This window comes from Vicia villosa, linkage group LG2 (assembly GCF_029867415.1).
Source record: "Vicia villosa cultivar HV-30 ecotype Madison, WI linkage group LG2, Vvil1.0, whole genome shotgun sequence".
Lineage (NCBI taxonomy): Eukaryota > Viridiplantae > Streptophyta > Magnoliopsida > Fabales > Fabaceae > Vicia > Vicia villosa.
In genome coordinates this window covers 198,491,912-198,507,781 of record NC_081181.1, presented here as the reverse complement: position 1 = coordinate 198,507,781, position 15,870 = coordinate 198,491,912, and the positions used below count along the sequence as shown (strand labels likewise).

At 31.6% G+C, this 15,870-nt stretch overlaps 2 protein-coding genes and 1 non-coding gene across 3 annotated transcripts; 1 reads left to right on the top strand and 2 right to left on the bottom strand.

The window, feature by feature from the left end:
- Positions 1–298: 298 nt before the first annotated feature.
- Positions 299–2,478, bottom strand: LOC131647883 (capsanthin/capsorubin synthase, chromoplastic-like). Its single transcript, XM_058917699.1, has one exon. It carries the CDS (start codon positions 2,426–2,428, stop codon positions 929–931), a length of 1,500 nt encoding a protein of 499 aa, XP_058773682.1. The 5' UTR covers positions 2,429–2,478; the 3' UTR covers positions 299–928.
- Positions 2,479–5,462: 2,984 nt separating this feature from the next.
- LOC131654453 (small nucleolar RNA Z279/snoR105/snoR108) lies at positions 5,463–5,566 on the bottom strand. Its single transcript, XR_009299490.1, has one exon. It is a non-coding gene; the product is annotated as a small nucleolar RNA Z279/snoR105/snoR108 (small nucleolar RNA).
- Positions 5,567–9,904: 4,338 nt separating this feature from the next.
- On the top strand, positions 9,905–11,186 carry LOC131647881 (casparian strip membrane protein 4). The gene is made up of 3 exons (XM_058917697.1): positions 9,905–10,273; positions 10,502–10,625; positions 10,746–11,186. The coding sequence occupies exons 1-3, from the start codon at positions 9,957–9,959 to the stop codon at positions 10,959–10,961; spliced, it is 657 nt and encodes a 218-aa protein (XP_058773680.1). The 5' UTR covers positions 9,905–9,956; the 3' UTR covers positions 10,962–11,186.
- Positions 11,187–15,870: the final 4,684 nt, after the last annotated feature.

The window sequence follows — 15,870 nt, the reverse complement described above, 5'->3', positions numbered from 1 at the left end:
GTTGGTTAGTCTTGATGGGAGGGTTTGGAGAAAATAACTTAAGACAAGTGTTCATTGTTATTTAGAAGGTTTTCTTTTGTGATTCTCATATGAGTGAAAGAATGACAATATATAGTAGTAAGTAGGGATGACAATATGAGTGCCGACATGCCCGTTTTGACTGCATTTTTTTGTGCAGGTCGAGTCAAGATTTTAGATCCACATCCTTTGTTATGCTTGTTCTGGCCTGCAACATTTTTTTGGGTGCACAAACTTATGGGGCAGACATGAATTTTTGCAATTTTTAGAGTTTAAACTTCATTTTTGGTAGGAGAAGCCTAGGTTTTAGGCACACATCCTCTACTATATCCACCCGATTCTTTTACGAGACCGACCTAAGCGGAGACATGCTCGTTTGCAAGTACAGAAAGATATTGTTTTTTAAGAACTAGTACACCATAACTTTTTAGTTTATTTAAATACAGATGTATATAGAACAAATAAATGGCTAGAGGAATTACTACTCTTTTAAAAATAGTTATGATTGTTCTGGCGCATTTTTGTAAGGTACCTTAGAAACAAAAAAATAGTGTAAAATATTAAATTGTTGAGCTGTATTTAGTTTATACTGAATTTAACACCTCCATGATTTACATTGATTTAATATAGACTTGATAAAAATTGAACAAAATTTATATTTAACAGTCATTATATTTGCATGACCTTCTTTCTGCTAGCAAACTCGATTGTTTCAAACTAGATTACTGAACAAGATCAATGGCCAATAAACACATAAGCCTCCATCAGCCACTAACACAGCAATAGTCAAATGCAGAAAAAGAAATCTATAGATCAAGTCCAAACAGCAGAAAAATCCACTAAGTAGCTGTAGATCAATTCAAAGTATTTTAGTAGAATGAATTCAAATTTTGTATTTCACAACCTTTAATCATCTTAAGAATTCTAAACAAATATTGCCAATCATTTTAGCCAATAGCTTTGGACATTTTGTGGCAATAGCATACCTAGATCGATTTGAGGCATGTGCAAAGAGTGACATGCTCAACCACACAATATCATTTAAACTCAAACTTGAAGAGAGGTACCCTTGCAAATAATTAGGCTTTAACTCAAAGAATGCATCAAAAAAGTCCCTAGTTTCATTCAAGTCAAGCTTCAATAGAGTCTCCATTCCAAAAGTGTAAAATTCTCTAGCAACTCTCCTCTCAATAGGCCACATGCTACTCCAAACTTTTGCATAAAGATTTTCCCCTCTTATCATTCTATTGGAGCCAAGACACTCATTAATAGAAGCAGCTACGATAGGTGCTAGAGCCATTGTTCTAGCCATCATGTATCCGGTGGAAGGATGAACTATACCAGAATTTCCACCAAATGCGATCACATTTTGAGGTATTCTTGGTAGAGATCCTCCCATTGGAATCAAACCCTTCTCATCTTGCAATATCCGCTTAACGTTAATTCCCAAATGCCTTAACCTCGCAACCATTCGCCTTTTCACTTCCATGTGAGACATGGCAGGACGGCTAACAAGCGATGTTTCTTCAAGAAAAATCAAAGTTGAACTAAATGGCATAGCATACATAAAAGTAGGAGACTTTGAAATTGAATTACCATCTCTCAAATGGGAATCTCTCCAATCCATCAAGACCACTTTGTCCAAATCAAAAGGATGAAAATCAACTTCAGCCAAAACTCCAAAAGCAACTTGAAAACCATAGTTTCTCACTTTATGATCATCACGATCTATAAACTTACTACCAAAACCACTAGCATCGACAACTAAACTCGCTTTCAACTCTTTCCCATTATCACAAACAACAATAGACTCAAACTCATGATGCTTAATCTCCCATACCTTTGACTTATAAAATCTAACCCCATTAAAAACACAACCTTTAACGAATTTCTCCTTAAGTTTCTTCCTGTTAATTCTTCCGTAGGAACGATCCAAATATTTGGTGTTTTTATCATCAATAAGAATAGAAGCCATAGGCCATGTTTTATCTAAACAATCTTCTAGCCCAAGATCTTCAAACTCATCCAACCACACACCATAGTTATTAGGCCAAATAGATAGAGGGTTAGGATCAACACAACAAACCTTGATTCCATATAGTGAAACTTGTTCCGCAAGGCGAATACCTGCAGGGCCAGCGCCGATAATGATCACGTCGAATTGAGAATGATCAGAAGAGTGATGCCACAGAAGGTCGAAATCTAAGGCTTCCGGTTGATACTCTGGTTGTAAGTCAAGAAAATTTCCAAACTTTCTAGTGTTGTGGCTCTTGGCTTGGTGTTTTCTTGAAGATGGAAGATGGGTTTTGAAGAGAGGGAAAATTGAAGGTATGGATGAATGGTGGACAAGCTGGTTAGTCTTGGTTGGAGGGTTTGGAGAAAATAACATAAGACAAGTGTTCATTGTCATTTAGAAGTGTCTTTTGTGATTCTGATATGAGTCAATGAATAATAATATGTGTAGAGGTTACTGCTAGCTGTACTATATGTTGAAATTTTGATCATTATTATAAAAGTAAAACTTGTATTATACTCCTATTCATTTAAAAATGTTAATGATTGTTTTGGTACAAGTTTAAAAAATCATATGCTGAATTCTTAAGCAAAGCTCTAGGAAGCACGAAAAAACAACAAAGAGGAAGAGTTGACGAACATTGCTACAATTGGCTATGCAATTTATTTTAAGTGGTGCAAGGTAGATAGTACATATTATTTAGGTAGATATTTATGATATTGCAAGTGGGGTGAAAGTTGACTTTTAATATATTGAAGTAGGGTTGGAAACAAACTTGTTTAAATAGAGAAAAATAAACTTAATTGTAAAGTAAATACAAATTAATGTGTAATATTTACCACACTTCTCCTTAAATTTGTGAATGAATATCATCCATTTCAAACTTGCAAGTAAGTTGGTTGAATCATCGTTTAGTTGGTAAATCATTGGTTAACATGTCTGTTGGAGTTATCAAACCAATATCTTGCGTTTCTTTAATGAAATATCAATCAATTTCAATGTATTTTGTCATGTCATACTAAACAAGATTAGGTGTAATATTGATAATTGATTTATCCTCACACCATTTTCATAGAGCTTTCATATCATATCTTCAAATTTTATAGAACTTGTTTCATCCACATTAGTTAAGAAATTCCTTATGCCATAGCTCTAAATTATGCTTTAGTGCTTGATTGAACAACACAATTTGCTTCTTACTCCTTCAAACAACTAGGTCTCCACGCAAAAAAGTACAATAGTTTGAAGTAGATTTTTTATCAGTCACTAAACCTGCATAATTAACATTAGTGTAAGTCTTCATATTTAGACTTCCATTTATTTTAAACGAGAGTATTCTCCCTATAGTAGTTTTGAGATATTGTAGAACATGTTTTACATCTTGCAAGTGTCTCACCTTTGAATCATGCATAAATTGGTTGACAACATTGACTGCATATGCCAAATCCAACCTAGTATGCGTCAAATAAATCAATTTTTCCACTAATCTCTGATATTGACCCTTGTCAATTTCAACATTTTCCTCCTCAAGGTTTATCCTATGATTTTTCGTGATGGAAACACTTACAGGCTTGCATCCAATTTTCCATGTTTCCTGCAAATGGTCACGTATTTTCTCTGATGGATAAATATGCCTTGTTGTGAGTTTGCTACATCAATTCCCAAGAAACACTTGAGTTTCCCAAGATATTTCATCTCAAACTCTATTAATAATGTTTCTTTAAGTATTTGTCTCTCAGTCAAATCATCTCATCTGACAATAATTTGTAAATATTTTGAAGAACAAAGTGTGATTTCCTTAACTTTTCTTATATCCCAAGCACACCATGGACTTTGTAAATCTTCCAAACAAGACACTAGGTGATTATTTTAACTCATGTATGGTATTCTTCAATCGACACGCCTTGTTGGTTCCACCCATGATACTAAAGACAGATGAAATCTCCATATACACGTTATCCTCTATGTCTCCATATAAGAAAGTATTTTTGACATCAAACTAATGCAGTTCTCAACTGGAGTAAGCAGCGAGAGATAATATCTAAATAGTATTCATCTTTATCTCTAGAGCAAATGTCTCCTCAACAATCTCTTGATTCATTTTTTTCTAATGCTTTCATTTTCTCATTCATAAAAAAATAATTAAATAACTCGAGCACAATCATCTATAAAAAACAAATCATTTTTTCAACAAAAATATTAGAGGTAGTGATAAGTCCCCATTTTTAATATTAAATGGTTCAAAATTTTTATTAAAACTAGAAGGAAAAGAAACATTCTTGTTTTATTTTCAACTGACAAACATCACACTTAAAAGAATTAACATAATATGGTAAGAACAAAGGAGGATGACTAAGTCACTTGTGTTGATACCAAATTTGTGAGATAGAATAGGAAGTAGTTGAACCCTTCACTTTCTAGGAAGTAGTTGAACCCTTCACTTTCTTTAGCAATTTCAGTAATCCTTCAATTTGCTTAAAAAATAAATTTTTAGAAATGTGATTCGAATCAAGGTTATGTATGATTTGAATAAATAAATGAATATGGAAACCAGGTTTTTCCTCTGCTAGAGTTATTTGAATCTCAGGTTTTCTTGATTTGAATTAAATGCAAGCTTGATTCGAATTGCACTAAAGGTTAATTTGAATCAATAATTTATTTCAAAAACTGGATTTTGATTATGTCACAGTGATTCAAATCAAGAGATTCCTGGACTTTTGAATCATTGTCTTGAATCATTGATTCGAATCAAATGGGTAAAATTTGAGTTTCAATTTTTGATTCAAATCATTTCCTCATTTCAATTCAAATCAAAAAGTTTTTTATCTTCATCTTCAACTTAATCAAATATTCAATCCTTCTATAACATCATTCTTCAACTTAATCAAATATTCAATCCTTCTATAACATCATCTTCATCAAAGTATTCCTTCTATAACATCATCTTTATCAAAGTATTCATAGAAGATGATGTTATATAAAGATGATGTTATAGAAGGATTGCTAAATATTTTGAAATTAGCTCTTACAAAAATAGTTTAGTCCTCTTCTTCATATCCAATTTTTGTGCCTATTCAATTTTTTATACCAACCAAGTAAAATTGTTTGTTAAGTAAAAAAGTTTAGCATTTTTATAGTAATTACATTAAATTTTAAACATATTCAATTACTCATTACTTAAATATATAATAATAATAGTATGAAAATAACAAAATATTTAACAGCTGTGCTATCTATACACCCATTTTACCTTACACCGTAGCTTACACCCAAAACTTAACAAAGAAAAATACTTTCTGCACAAAATTCAATGCAAAATAATAGAACTTATACATGCCGTATGAAAATACGGTGTTGGTGTCATAAAATGGTGTAAGTTTATCAATTCTCAATATTTAATACTAGATTTACCCTTTGGGTTTGGGCCATAGAGATCAGATTGATCAAATGAGAGTGCCCAATTGTCGTAACCAGGCTTGGGGCAGACACCCAACTCGCATATTTTGTGCGAGACTCGACCACTCATCATATCTCATTACTGCCTGAAGAATCATTAAGTATTAGCATTGTAATTTTCTATTATTATAGCGGTTATGTATTTCTATATATCTTCTTATCTTCGATGTGGGACTAAAACGCGAAGCTTTTTCTCTTCACAACTCAACACTCAATTCCATGTAGCAACAAGTTACAGCACCACTTCCAATTTTGTTGTGCAGCACAATGTTGCATTAGTTTGGCTGCAGATTCAAGGAATCTATCAATAGCTTTAGGTTCTATCTCATGGACCAGATTTGGCTGAATGTATTTAATCTTTTTCTTTTCTAAATCTTTTACATGATAAATCTGCGTATTATCCATAAAATTCACCCCTATCACAGACAAAACCAAGCTCACATAGACCAGCAAATATCAAAACAGGCACATCATATGTGTTACATTGCAGAATCCAACCAACAAATATACAAAATCATTACTATTATGCAGTAGCGCAATGCCGTCGAAGAGATTAAGGCAACCAAACCCAACGTAAGCGACACCTGAACTAGAACTGCAAACAATCGAAACTCAAAGAATTCCAATAAAAACATTGACAGGGACAGGAATCTGACAATTCGGTAAAGATGAGCCGGAACAGCTATGCGCAGCAATGACAGTTCTGATATAAACGGCAATCCCAAACTGTTATCGCAACATCACCGAATCTGCCGAGACGAACTTTTATGCTGAAAAATAAAATTGCAGTTCCAATAATAATAACAAAGAAATAACATAAAAAATCAGCTTCACTCTAACTATAAAAAGACCAGCAATCCAGTGTCGGATACTGTATCAGCGCCCAACAACAGCAGATCGCCGACATATAACTTCTTTCTCTAGCAATGTAACAGAAAAAGCATGTCAGTATACAGCCTAACAGTGCAGTTGATGAAAAAACATACTAGAATCGGCTTTGCTAACAAAGCCAAAAAAGCTCCAACCTGACAACACTTCCAACTCCAAGACCAGATATCTTGCAAGACATTTCTAAATGGCACATACACGGAAGAGATAATACAATCAAGAGTCTATGATTCCGAGGCACGCCTTAGGATTCGAAAACCACGATGAAATATCATCCAATTTTTTTGTCTCTTCAGATATATTTTTGTAGTGTTATATTTGTAAAAGGACTACACTAAGGCGATGGTTATAGGATGCCCAAGGAGAGGCGATAATATGTCACCCCAAAGGGGAGGTATCGCCTCGCCCCCAAAAGTCTTCTTATCGTTCAGGCATGGGAAATGTGGGAAGGACGTTCCTATAGCAGAAAGAAGTCAAGATCATTAACTGACTCACGACCTCTTTAGAAATAGGAATTCAACGGTCTACCATTGATTGAGTGGGGGATGACCCTTCTTAAGAGAACCTTAGGCCTAAAAGACCTTTATAAATACACCTCTTTCAAGGAAGGAATGATATAATATAACTCATACAAATCACACCCCTCATACGCTTATATCTAAGCACATCGATCATCTATAGAGCCTCTCACCTCAAGTGAGCAGGACTCCTAAAACCACCATAAAACACCACCGTACAGGGCTTCTCACTGTCGTGTGTAACGCCCCAAACTGTTTTTAGGATTATCGACTAAGCCCACAAACCAACACGAGTATTTTCACCATGTTTTGTCCTCACTCACACGCTTTCCGAGAAACTTCCCAAAAGGAAGCGATGTAAGGATAGTTCTTGAGGGACTTGACGTTATACTCATCGAACAGGCGCTAAAGTTCGAGCTCATTGCCAGCAAGTATCAGGCGGAGTACAAGGCTCTCATTGCTGGAAAGATCCTCGCCTTAGAAAATGGGAGCCTCCAGACTAAAGGCCAAAAGTGACTCTCAACTCGTCGCCAACCAAGTCTCTAGGCAGTACCAAGTCAAGGAGCTGCAATTAATAAAATATCTACAAATGGTACGGAATATCTCCTCTCGCTTCACCTCTTTTGAAATAGAGCATGTCCCCCTCAAGCAAAATTTCAGAGAAGACCTCCTGACCAAACTGGCAACATCGAAGACAACGAGGTTTAACATAACAGATATCCAAAAGACTCTTGCCTCCCCCAACATCGAGGTGGATGAAGTGTACTCTCTGGAAGTTATCCTTGAATCTAGTTGGATGTTTCCCATACTACATTAACTATAGTCTTACGAATTTCCATTTGACGAGGGTAAAGCAAGAAATATTCATAAACAAACTGCCAAGTACACCTTACTCTCTAGAAAACTCTACAAAATAGGGAGGGTTTCTCCCATGTCGCCATGCCTTGACGAACACGAGACCACCTTGGTACTTGCAGAGGTACAAAAGGGAGCCTGCAGCAGTCACATTGGCGGAAAAGCCCTTACCCACAAATTGTTAAGGGCAAGGTATTATTAGTCAACTCTAATGAAGGATAACATCTCATTTGTCAATAAGTGCGATCAATGCCTAAGACATGTTGATCTTCGTCACGCCCTAACTGAACTTCTCCAGTCAATGACTTTGCCCTCGCCTTTCTACCACTGGGGCGTAAACATCTTCGGCTCGCTCCCCATGGCGCGAAGTTAATTGAAGTTCATAGTTGGGAGTCGATTACTTCACCAAATGGATAAAAGCAGAGGTAGTTGCCAAAATCGCGATAGAGAGAGTTCATCGTTTCTATTGGAAGAAGATTATATGTAGATACAAACATCTTGGAGCCATTATCTCCGACAATGGGACCCTGTTTTCCAGTGCAATGGTCATTGACTTTTACAAAGACTTGGGAGTATAAACGAAGTTTGTGTCTGTTGTGCATCATCATGCCAACGGTCAAGCGGAGTAAACAATTAATGTAATTTTGAAGGGACTCAAGACGAAGCTAGATGATGCCAATGGTTTGTGGGCGGAACTATTCCATGAGATATTATGGTCATACCTCACCACTCCGCATTCCACCACCAAAAAAACTCCGTTTATCATGGTCTATGGAGCGGATGCCCCTATATGTGGAGATCGACACGCCTTCTAAACCAACTCAACACTGAAAAAATGGTTTAGAGTATATTTTTCTTTTATTAATTTAATATTTAAAATGTGTGGATTAGGATGGAGGTTTTTAGAGATGCCAACTTAATCGGAACGTCTGTATATCTCATTTTATATATATATATATATATATATATATATATATATATATATATATGGCATATCATATGAGAATGTCATATTTATATGAGAATGTGAGAATGAATCTGAACCATTGGATTTTAAAATAAATGGTGGTGATTATGGGTGAATCTTTTTTTTCTCTCTCCTACATTTTGAAATAAATGATGTAGGAAAGAGAAAAAAAGATTCACCCATAATCTCCACCATTTATTTTAAAATCCAATAGTTCAGATTCATTCTCACATTCTCATATAAATATGGCATTCTCATATGATATGCCCTATATATATATATATATATATATATATATATATATATATATATATATATATATATATATATATATATATATAGGCAAAATACCATTTTTGGTCCCTTATGTTAACCTCGGGGTTCACTTTAGTCCCTTAACTTCAAAATGTGTCATATTAGTCCCTTAACTCTTCAAAAGGTGTCATTTTAGTCCTTTTTGTCATATTAGCGACTGATTTAGCGACCGATTTTTGAGTTTTTCCGTCGCTAATGTGACAAAAAGGACTTAAATGACACCTTTTGAAGAGTTAAGGGACCAATATGACACTTTTTGAAGTTAAGGGACCAAAATGAACCTCGAGGTTAACATAAGGGACAAAAAAAATATTTTACCATATATACATATATATATATATATATATATATATATATATATATATATATATATATATATATATATATATATATATATATATATATATATATATATATATATATATATATATATATATATATATATATATATATATATATATATATATATATATATATATATATATATATAAAAGTAATAGGTATGACCCGAAAAAAGATATTATTCAATTTACATCTAGCCAACCCCTTCATACACTACTTTATTTTCTAATATTTAATTTATGCTTTAGACAACTTATGCAATCACTACACAAAAGTGGTATAAGGATATACAAATATAAGTATTATTTATTTATTCTTTGGTTTCACAAATCATTCATATGTTTAGTTAGTGGTTTAGTCATATTGGTGGCAGGAACCTAACAGTAGCACATTCAAAAATGGAGCAAGTGAGTTTTTAACAACTCCTTCATCATTAACCTTATCATAATTAAATTTCTAAACCAGCTTCTTTCCACATCTATATATACATAAGTAACAGTTTCACCATTACATATACTATTACAACAAAGTATTCTCCATATCAGCATATCCTTCAAGAGTGCATTAACAAAATTTGATTCAAATGGACACAGGAAAAGAGGTTGAGGAATCATCAACAGCTCCCATCTTAGAATCCAAGAGGACAAGAAGCAATGGCAAAGGGAAATCCATTGTTGGAGATGCTCCTCCACGTGCAGTTGTTGTTACAACAAAAGCTACTCCACTCCGTAGAGGTGGAGCAAAAAAGGGAATAGCAATCTTAGACTTCATTCTCAGGCTTGGTGCCATTGGTTCTGCTCTTGGTGCTGCTGCTCTTATGGGGACTAATGAACAAATACTTCCATTCTTCACTCAGTTTCTTCAGTTTCATGCTCAATGGGATGATTTTCCAATGTTTAAGTAAGTTATAGTTACATAAAAGTGTTTTTCAATACAATAATAGATTTAAGTATTATACTTTCCAGTCTGTAAATCCTAGTTCAACTGGCAAAAGTCGATATTGCTAAGTTAGACGTCATTAATTATCCGGGTTTGAACCCTGATACTCACGATTGTGAGTCTGAGTTTCTATTGATTATTACCACTTCGTCTATAACCAAAAATAATATCATACTTTTCATGGATCAGGTTTTTTGTGGGAGCAAATGCAACAGCAGGTGGAATTCTCATCCTCTCGTTACCATTCGCAATTGTCTGCATTGTTAGACCCCTTGCGATCGGGCCACGGTTTCTACTCGTGATCATTGATTTAGTAAGCTTAAATTCATTATAAGTAAAGATAATGCATAATCATCATGATTATCTATTCAAATAACAATCCAATGATTCAATACTTTACTAGAAAAAAATACTAACCGCAATGCAATTGTAGGTATTGATGCCTTTAGTTGTTGCATCTGCTTCAGCTGCTGCAGCTATTGTGTACTTAGCACATAATGGAAGTCAAGATGCTAATTGGAATGCCATTTGTCAACAGTTCACTGATTTTTGCCAGGGTTCAAGTTTGGCTGTGATTAGTTCTTCTGTGGCTGCGGTTTTCTTAGCTTGTTCGGTTGTGGTGTCTTCGGTTGCTCTTAAAAGGAGTTAAAAAGTAATATTGAAGTTTGATGGTTGATGGAAGCTAGTTCTTCTTTGTTTTAATGTGTGGTAAACTTGGTTGAGTTTGTGGTTTGTAAATTTGTAATTGATGTTTATATAGTTGAAGTGAAAAATCATGTTCAACGCTTGTTGTAACAAATTCTAGCATTCATATGTAAGGGCTTCACCACCCATCCATTGCACAACTTTCTGTATATGTTCTTCTTCTATACAGTCTATGGCTAAAATGCTTCTTTATCTTCTTATTCTTTATAGTCTAGGTAAAGATGGGGTGTCAAATTTCATTAGTGTGAATAAGTGGAAGAGCCAAAATTAAAAAAAAAAATTGAGATTGCAACCAAAATAAACTATTACAATCATTTATAGATCAAATATTCAAATTATAATTTATATAAAATAAATAAATTGCAGTAATAAACACAAAATTAAACATTCAATAATTTATTTATTAAAAGAATATGCATCCAAATTACCAATAATATCCTTCATTTTAAAATTTTTTACATTTGAAAAAGGTTAAGATAGTAAAAATCTAATCTCTCAAATAATTCATTTCTACTATCTAAGAGTATAATTATCGATGTTATTTCACCATTCCTACACAGGTTTTTATGCCACAGTGTCAGAAGCCAATGGATAATTATATGAAAAAAACGTTCTTTAGTTCATAAACGTACTCACAGTAAACAACGTTTTTCCATTATTTATTTTTCTTTTTTTAAATTTTTTAATGAAAAAGGAGCCAAAATTAATACAGGTGAGGTATATTCTGGAGTATAGTGGAATCCATTTTAAAATTTTTGAAGAGTTGAATGGATATTTATAAAATGTAGATGAGTTGTTTAACTCATTGAAAAGAGTAAAATAATATTAAAAATTGAATGGATCCCATTTAAAGAACTCAAATGGGTTTGATGTAGGGGTGTTCGCGGTGCGGTTTTGGCGGTTTTGACGAAAAAAATCATCCGAACCGCAAGAGAAAAAATTGTGCGGTTTGGTTTGGTTCGGTTGGCTTTTAAAAAAAATCCAAATCAAATCAAACTAATGCGGTTTGGTTTGGTTCGGTTTTTTACAAATATTTTATTGAGTCATACATACACATATAGATGACAACATAATTTTGTATTTAGACATTCATACACTATCAAATAACAACAAAACTCGTCATATTTTGACAATAATTTTTCATTTAATATGTAAAAATTAAATTAGACAAAAGTGGAATATTTAACATAAAATAATAGCATAAAACAATATAAAAATTATTATAATGAAAAAAAATATAAGAGACAAGAGATTAATGAAGGTGAAAAAGAAAAAAAGTGTTGAGAGATTAGAGGAGAAGATGTGCGATAGAAACGAAACTGAAATACGGAACATTTACATAAAAATGAGAAGGTGGAAAAGAAAGAATATAAGAGAGTAGAGATTATAGAAGAAGAATGAAGATGTATGTGGCAAAGAAGGTGCGATAATGTTATTAGAGATTTGAGAAGATCGGGACTGAAATTATATGTGTAAGGATGAGAAAATTGTTGGTAATAATAAGGCTAAGGTATAATAGGTTTAAGTTTGGGTTGGATGTCAGTTAAGTAAAATTTAGGTTGTAACATAATGCGGTTTGATTCGGTTTGGTTCGGTTTACAAAATACAAACTGCAAACCGAACCAAACCGTGCGGTTTTGTTAAAAGATGACCCAAACTAATCCGAACCAAATGCGGTTTTTTGCAGTTTCGATTTGGTTTGGTTTGTGATTTTCTATTGGGTTGGTTTGGTTTTGAACACCCCTAGTTTGATGGATGTGGGTGCTCTAACAATAACAAATCTACTATTTAACAATAACCAACCAATTGCATGCACTATCAAATTTGTCATTTTCATTCAAATTTTTTTCACTTGGATCAAGGCGAATATGTATTTGATAAATAACGAACATAATACACTTCTCTATCAATCACATGTGACACATGGCAAACTAAAATTGCACTATTTCAAATTTAAATCACACTATTACATAAACTTATTCTCTCTCTTCATTAAAATTTCAAATCTCTTTTATATTTCCTTTTCTCACACTTTCTCATTTTCATTTTAATTTTTCTACTATCTAACAATAACAAATCAACAATCAACAATAACAAATCAATTGCATGCACTTCCAAATTTGCCATTTCCATTCAAATTTTTTTACACTTGCAAAAGGGCAAATATGTATTTGACAAATAGCCAACATAATGCACTTCTCTATCAATCACATGTGGCCACATGGCAAGCTAAAATTGCACCATTTCAAATTCAAATCACACTAGTACATACATTCATTTTCTCTTCATTAAAATCCCAAACCTCTTTTATATTTTTCTTTTTCCCACACTTTCTCATTTTCATTTTCATTTTTCTCTCTATTTATTTATTACCACTAAAAATACTAATAATCTATTTTTTATTTTAATAAAATTAAAAATTTATTTATCCCGTATCAATATAATATCTATTTTATTTTAATAGACTATTATCTTAATTTATAAGACAAAATCCTTATTTTTAAAAGACAATATCTAATTTTCAATACAATTAAACTTATATAATTATTGTTCATTTTACAATTAAATAAGTCATTTCAAGTTTTGCATTTGTATCTAAATACATTTTACATTATGTCAAATAATTTTTTTATCTCACGCGGCATTATCAGCATAATGTCTATTTTATTTTAATCTAAAATTATATTTATTTGAGAGACAATTTTTATTTTCAAATGTTAAAATTTCTTTTTTTTTTCATCTCACAAATCTTTTTTTATATGATTATTTAATACAATTGAGTTTATATGATAATTGTTCATTTATAATTAAGTCACTCATTTAAAATTTATATGGATCTAAATATATTTTACACAATATCAAATACATTTACCTTAGCTGGAGCACGAGTATCTTACTAGTTACTTTAACTAAATACTACAAAGTGTGAAGTTCCAATACGATACTTTTTTAACTTTCATTTTTTCTTCCACTTCTCACTCCTTCATTCACCATCTCATTCTTCTTTCTCTTTTCATTTTATTATTTTATATTTTCTACCGAATTATTTTATTTTTTCATAATTATTTTTAATATATTAAAATGTTTTCTTATAATATATGATTACCATATTAAATATTTATTGATATATGAATGTATACAATATTGACATTTATTTTTGTTTTTACGATAAAATTTATTTAATTTAATTTAATTAATTATTATTAAAAATATTAATTAATCTATTTTTAAATTTTAATAAAATTAAGAATTTATTTTACAAAATTGAATAATACTTAATAGCCATACACACAATTAACTTTCCATCTAATAGATCAGTATTAAAAAATATCTATTGTATTTTAGTTAATAATTTTCAATATTTAAGATACAAAATTTTAATTTTTAAATGTCAATAATTATTTTTCACAGATCACCATCAACAAAATACTTATTTTATTTTAATTAACAATTATATTTATTGAGACACAAAATTTTTATTTTTAAATGACAATATTTTTTCCTTACTGGTCAATATGAGCAAAATATCTATTTTATTTCAATTAATAATTATCTTTATTTGAGGCACAAAATTCGTATTTTCATATGTCAAAATTTTCCTTTTTCTCACGGACTACTATCAACAAAATATATTTTATTTTTAAATAACAAATATCTTTATTTGAGACACAAAATTCTTGTTTTTAAATGTCAAATTTTCTCTTTTTCTCACGAGTCACCATCAATAAATACCTATTTTATTTTAATTAACAATTTTTTTTATTTGAGACACAAAATTCTTATTTTTAAAATTTTTCATTTTTTTCTTTCTCTATTTCACAAGCATTTTTTTCTTTTTGTTTGATTATTTAATACAATTGAGTTTATTATTTTTATTATAATTCATTTTATAATTAAAAAGTTCATTTCAAATTTACATGTATATCTAAATAAAATTTATATCGTATTAAAAAAATTTATATGTGCAAACACACTGGTATTTTGCTAGTTAAAGATTAAGAATTTGTATTAGGCATGACAACAAAATCAGTACTCGCGAGTGCCCACTCAAATACGCTGCGAAGTTGCCGGAGAAAACCCATTTTGACTGAGATTGGATTTGGGTTTGGGTTTTTCCCGATTACAAAATATGGGGGACGGGTTTGGTAATTGAGACATTAGTACCCTCCCCGAACCCGTCCACGAATTCGCCTCGTTTATTTCATTATGTACATTAGTATTTATTTTTTATAATTAGAATATTAAATATGTGACCGATATTTTGATTCATATTTATTATTTAAAAATATTTGAAATGTTTGTATAAAAATTTTTGAAATTATTTTATTTTATAATTTTTAATGTAATTTAATTTTTTTTTAAATAAGTATTTATATTTAAAAAATACATTTTATTAATAGATGGAGATGGGACGGGGATACCCGAACCTGTTTGAGTCGGATTTGGGTTTTAATTCTTCAACTCCATTTGGGTTTGGGGCGGAGAATAGAGATCATTTGGGAATTTGGGTTTTGGGGAGGTAATAATCTGTATGCATACAAACTATCAATAATACTCTTCATTTTAATTTTTTTTACCGTCACAAAAGGTTAAAATAGTAAAAACCTAATCTATCAATTATTTCACCTTACTTCAACCAAATGCTACTAAGTGTCAAGTTCCTGTTTCATATTTTTTCAACTTTCACTTTTTCCTTTACTTCTCACTCATTCTTCTTTCTCTTTTCATTTTATTATTTTTAAATGTCAAAAAATTTCTTTTTCGCACAAGCCACTATCAGTAAAATATTTATTTTAATTAACAATTGTCTTTATTTGAGACACAAAAATTTTATTTTCAAATGTAAAATTTTT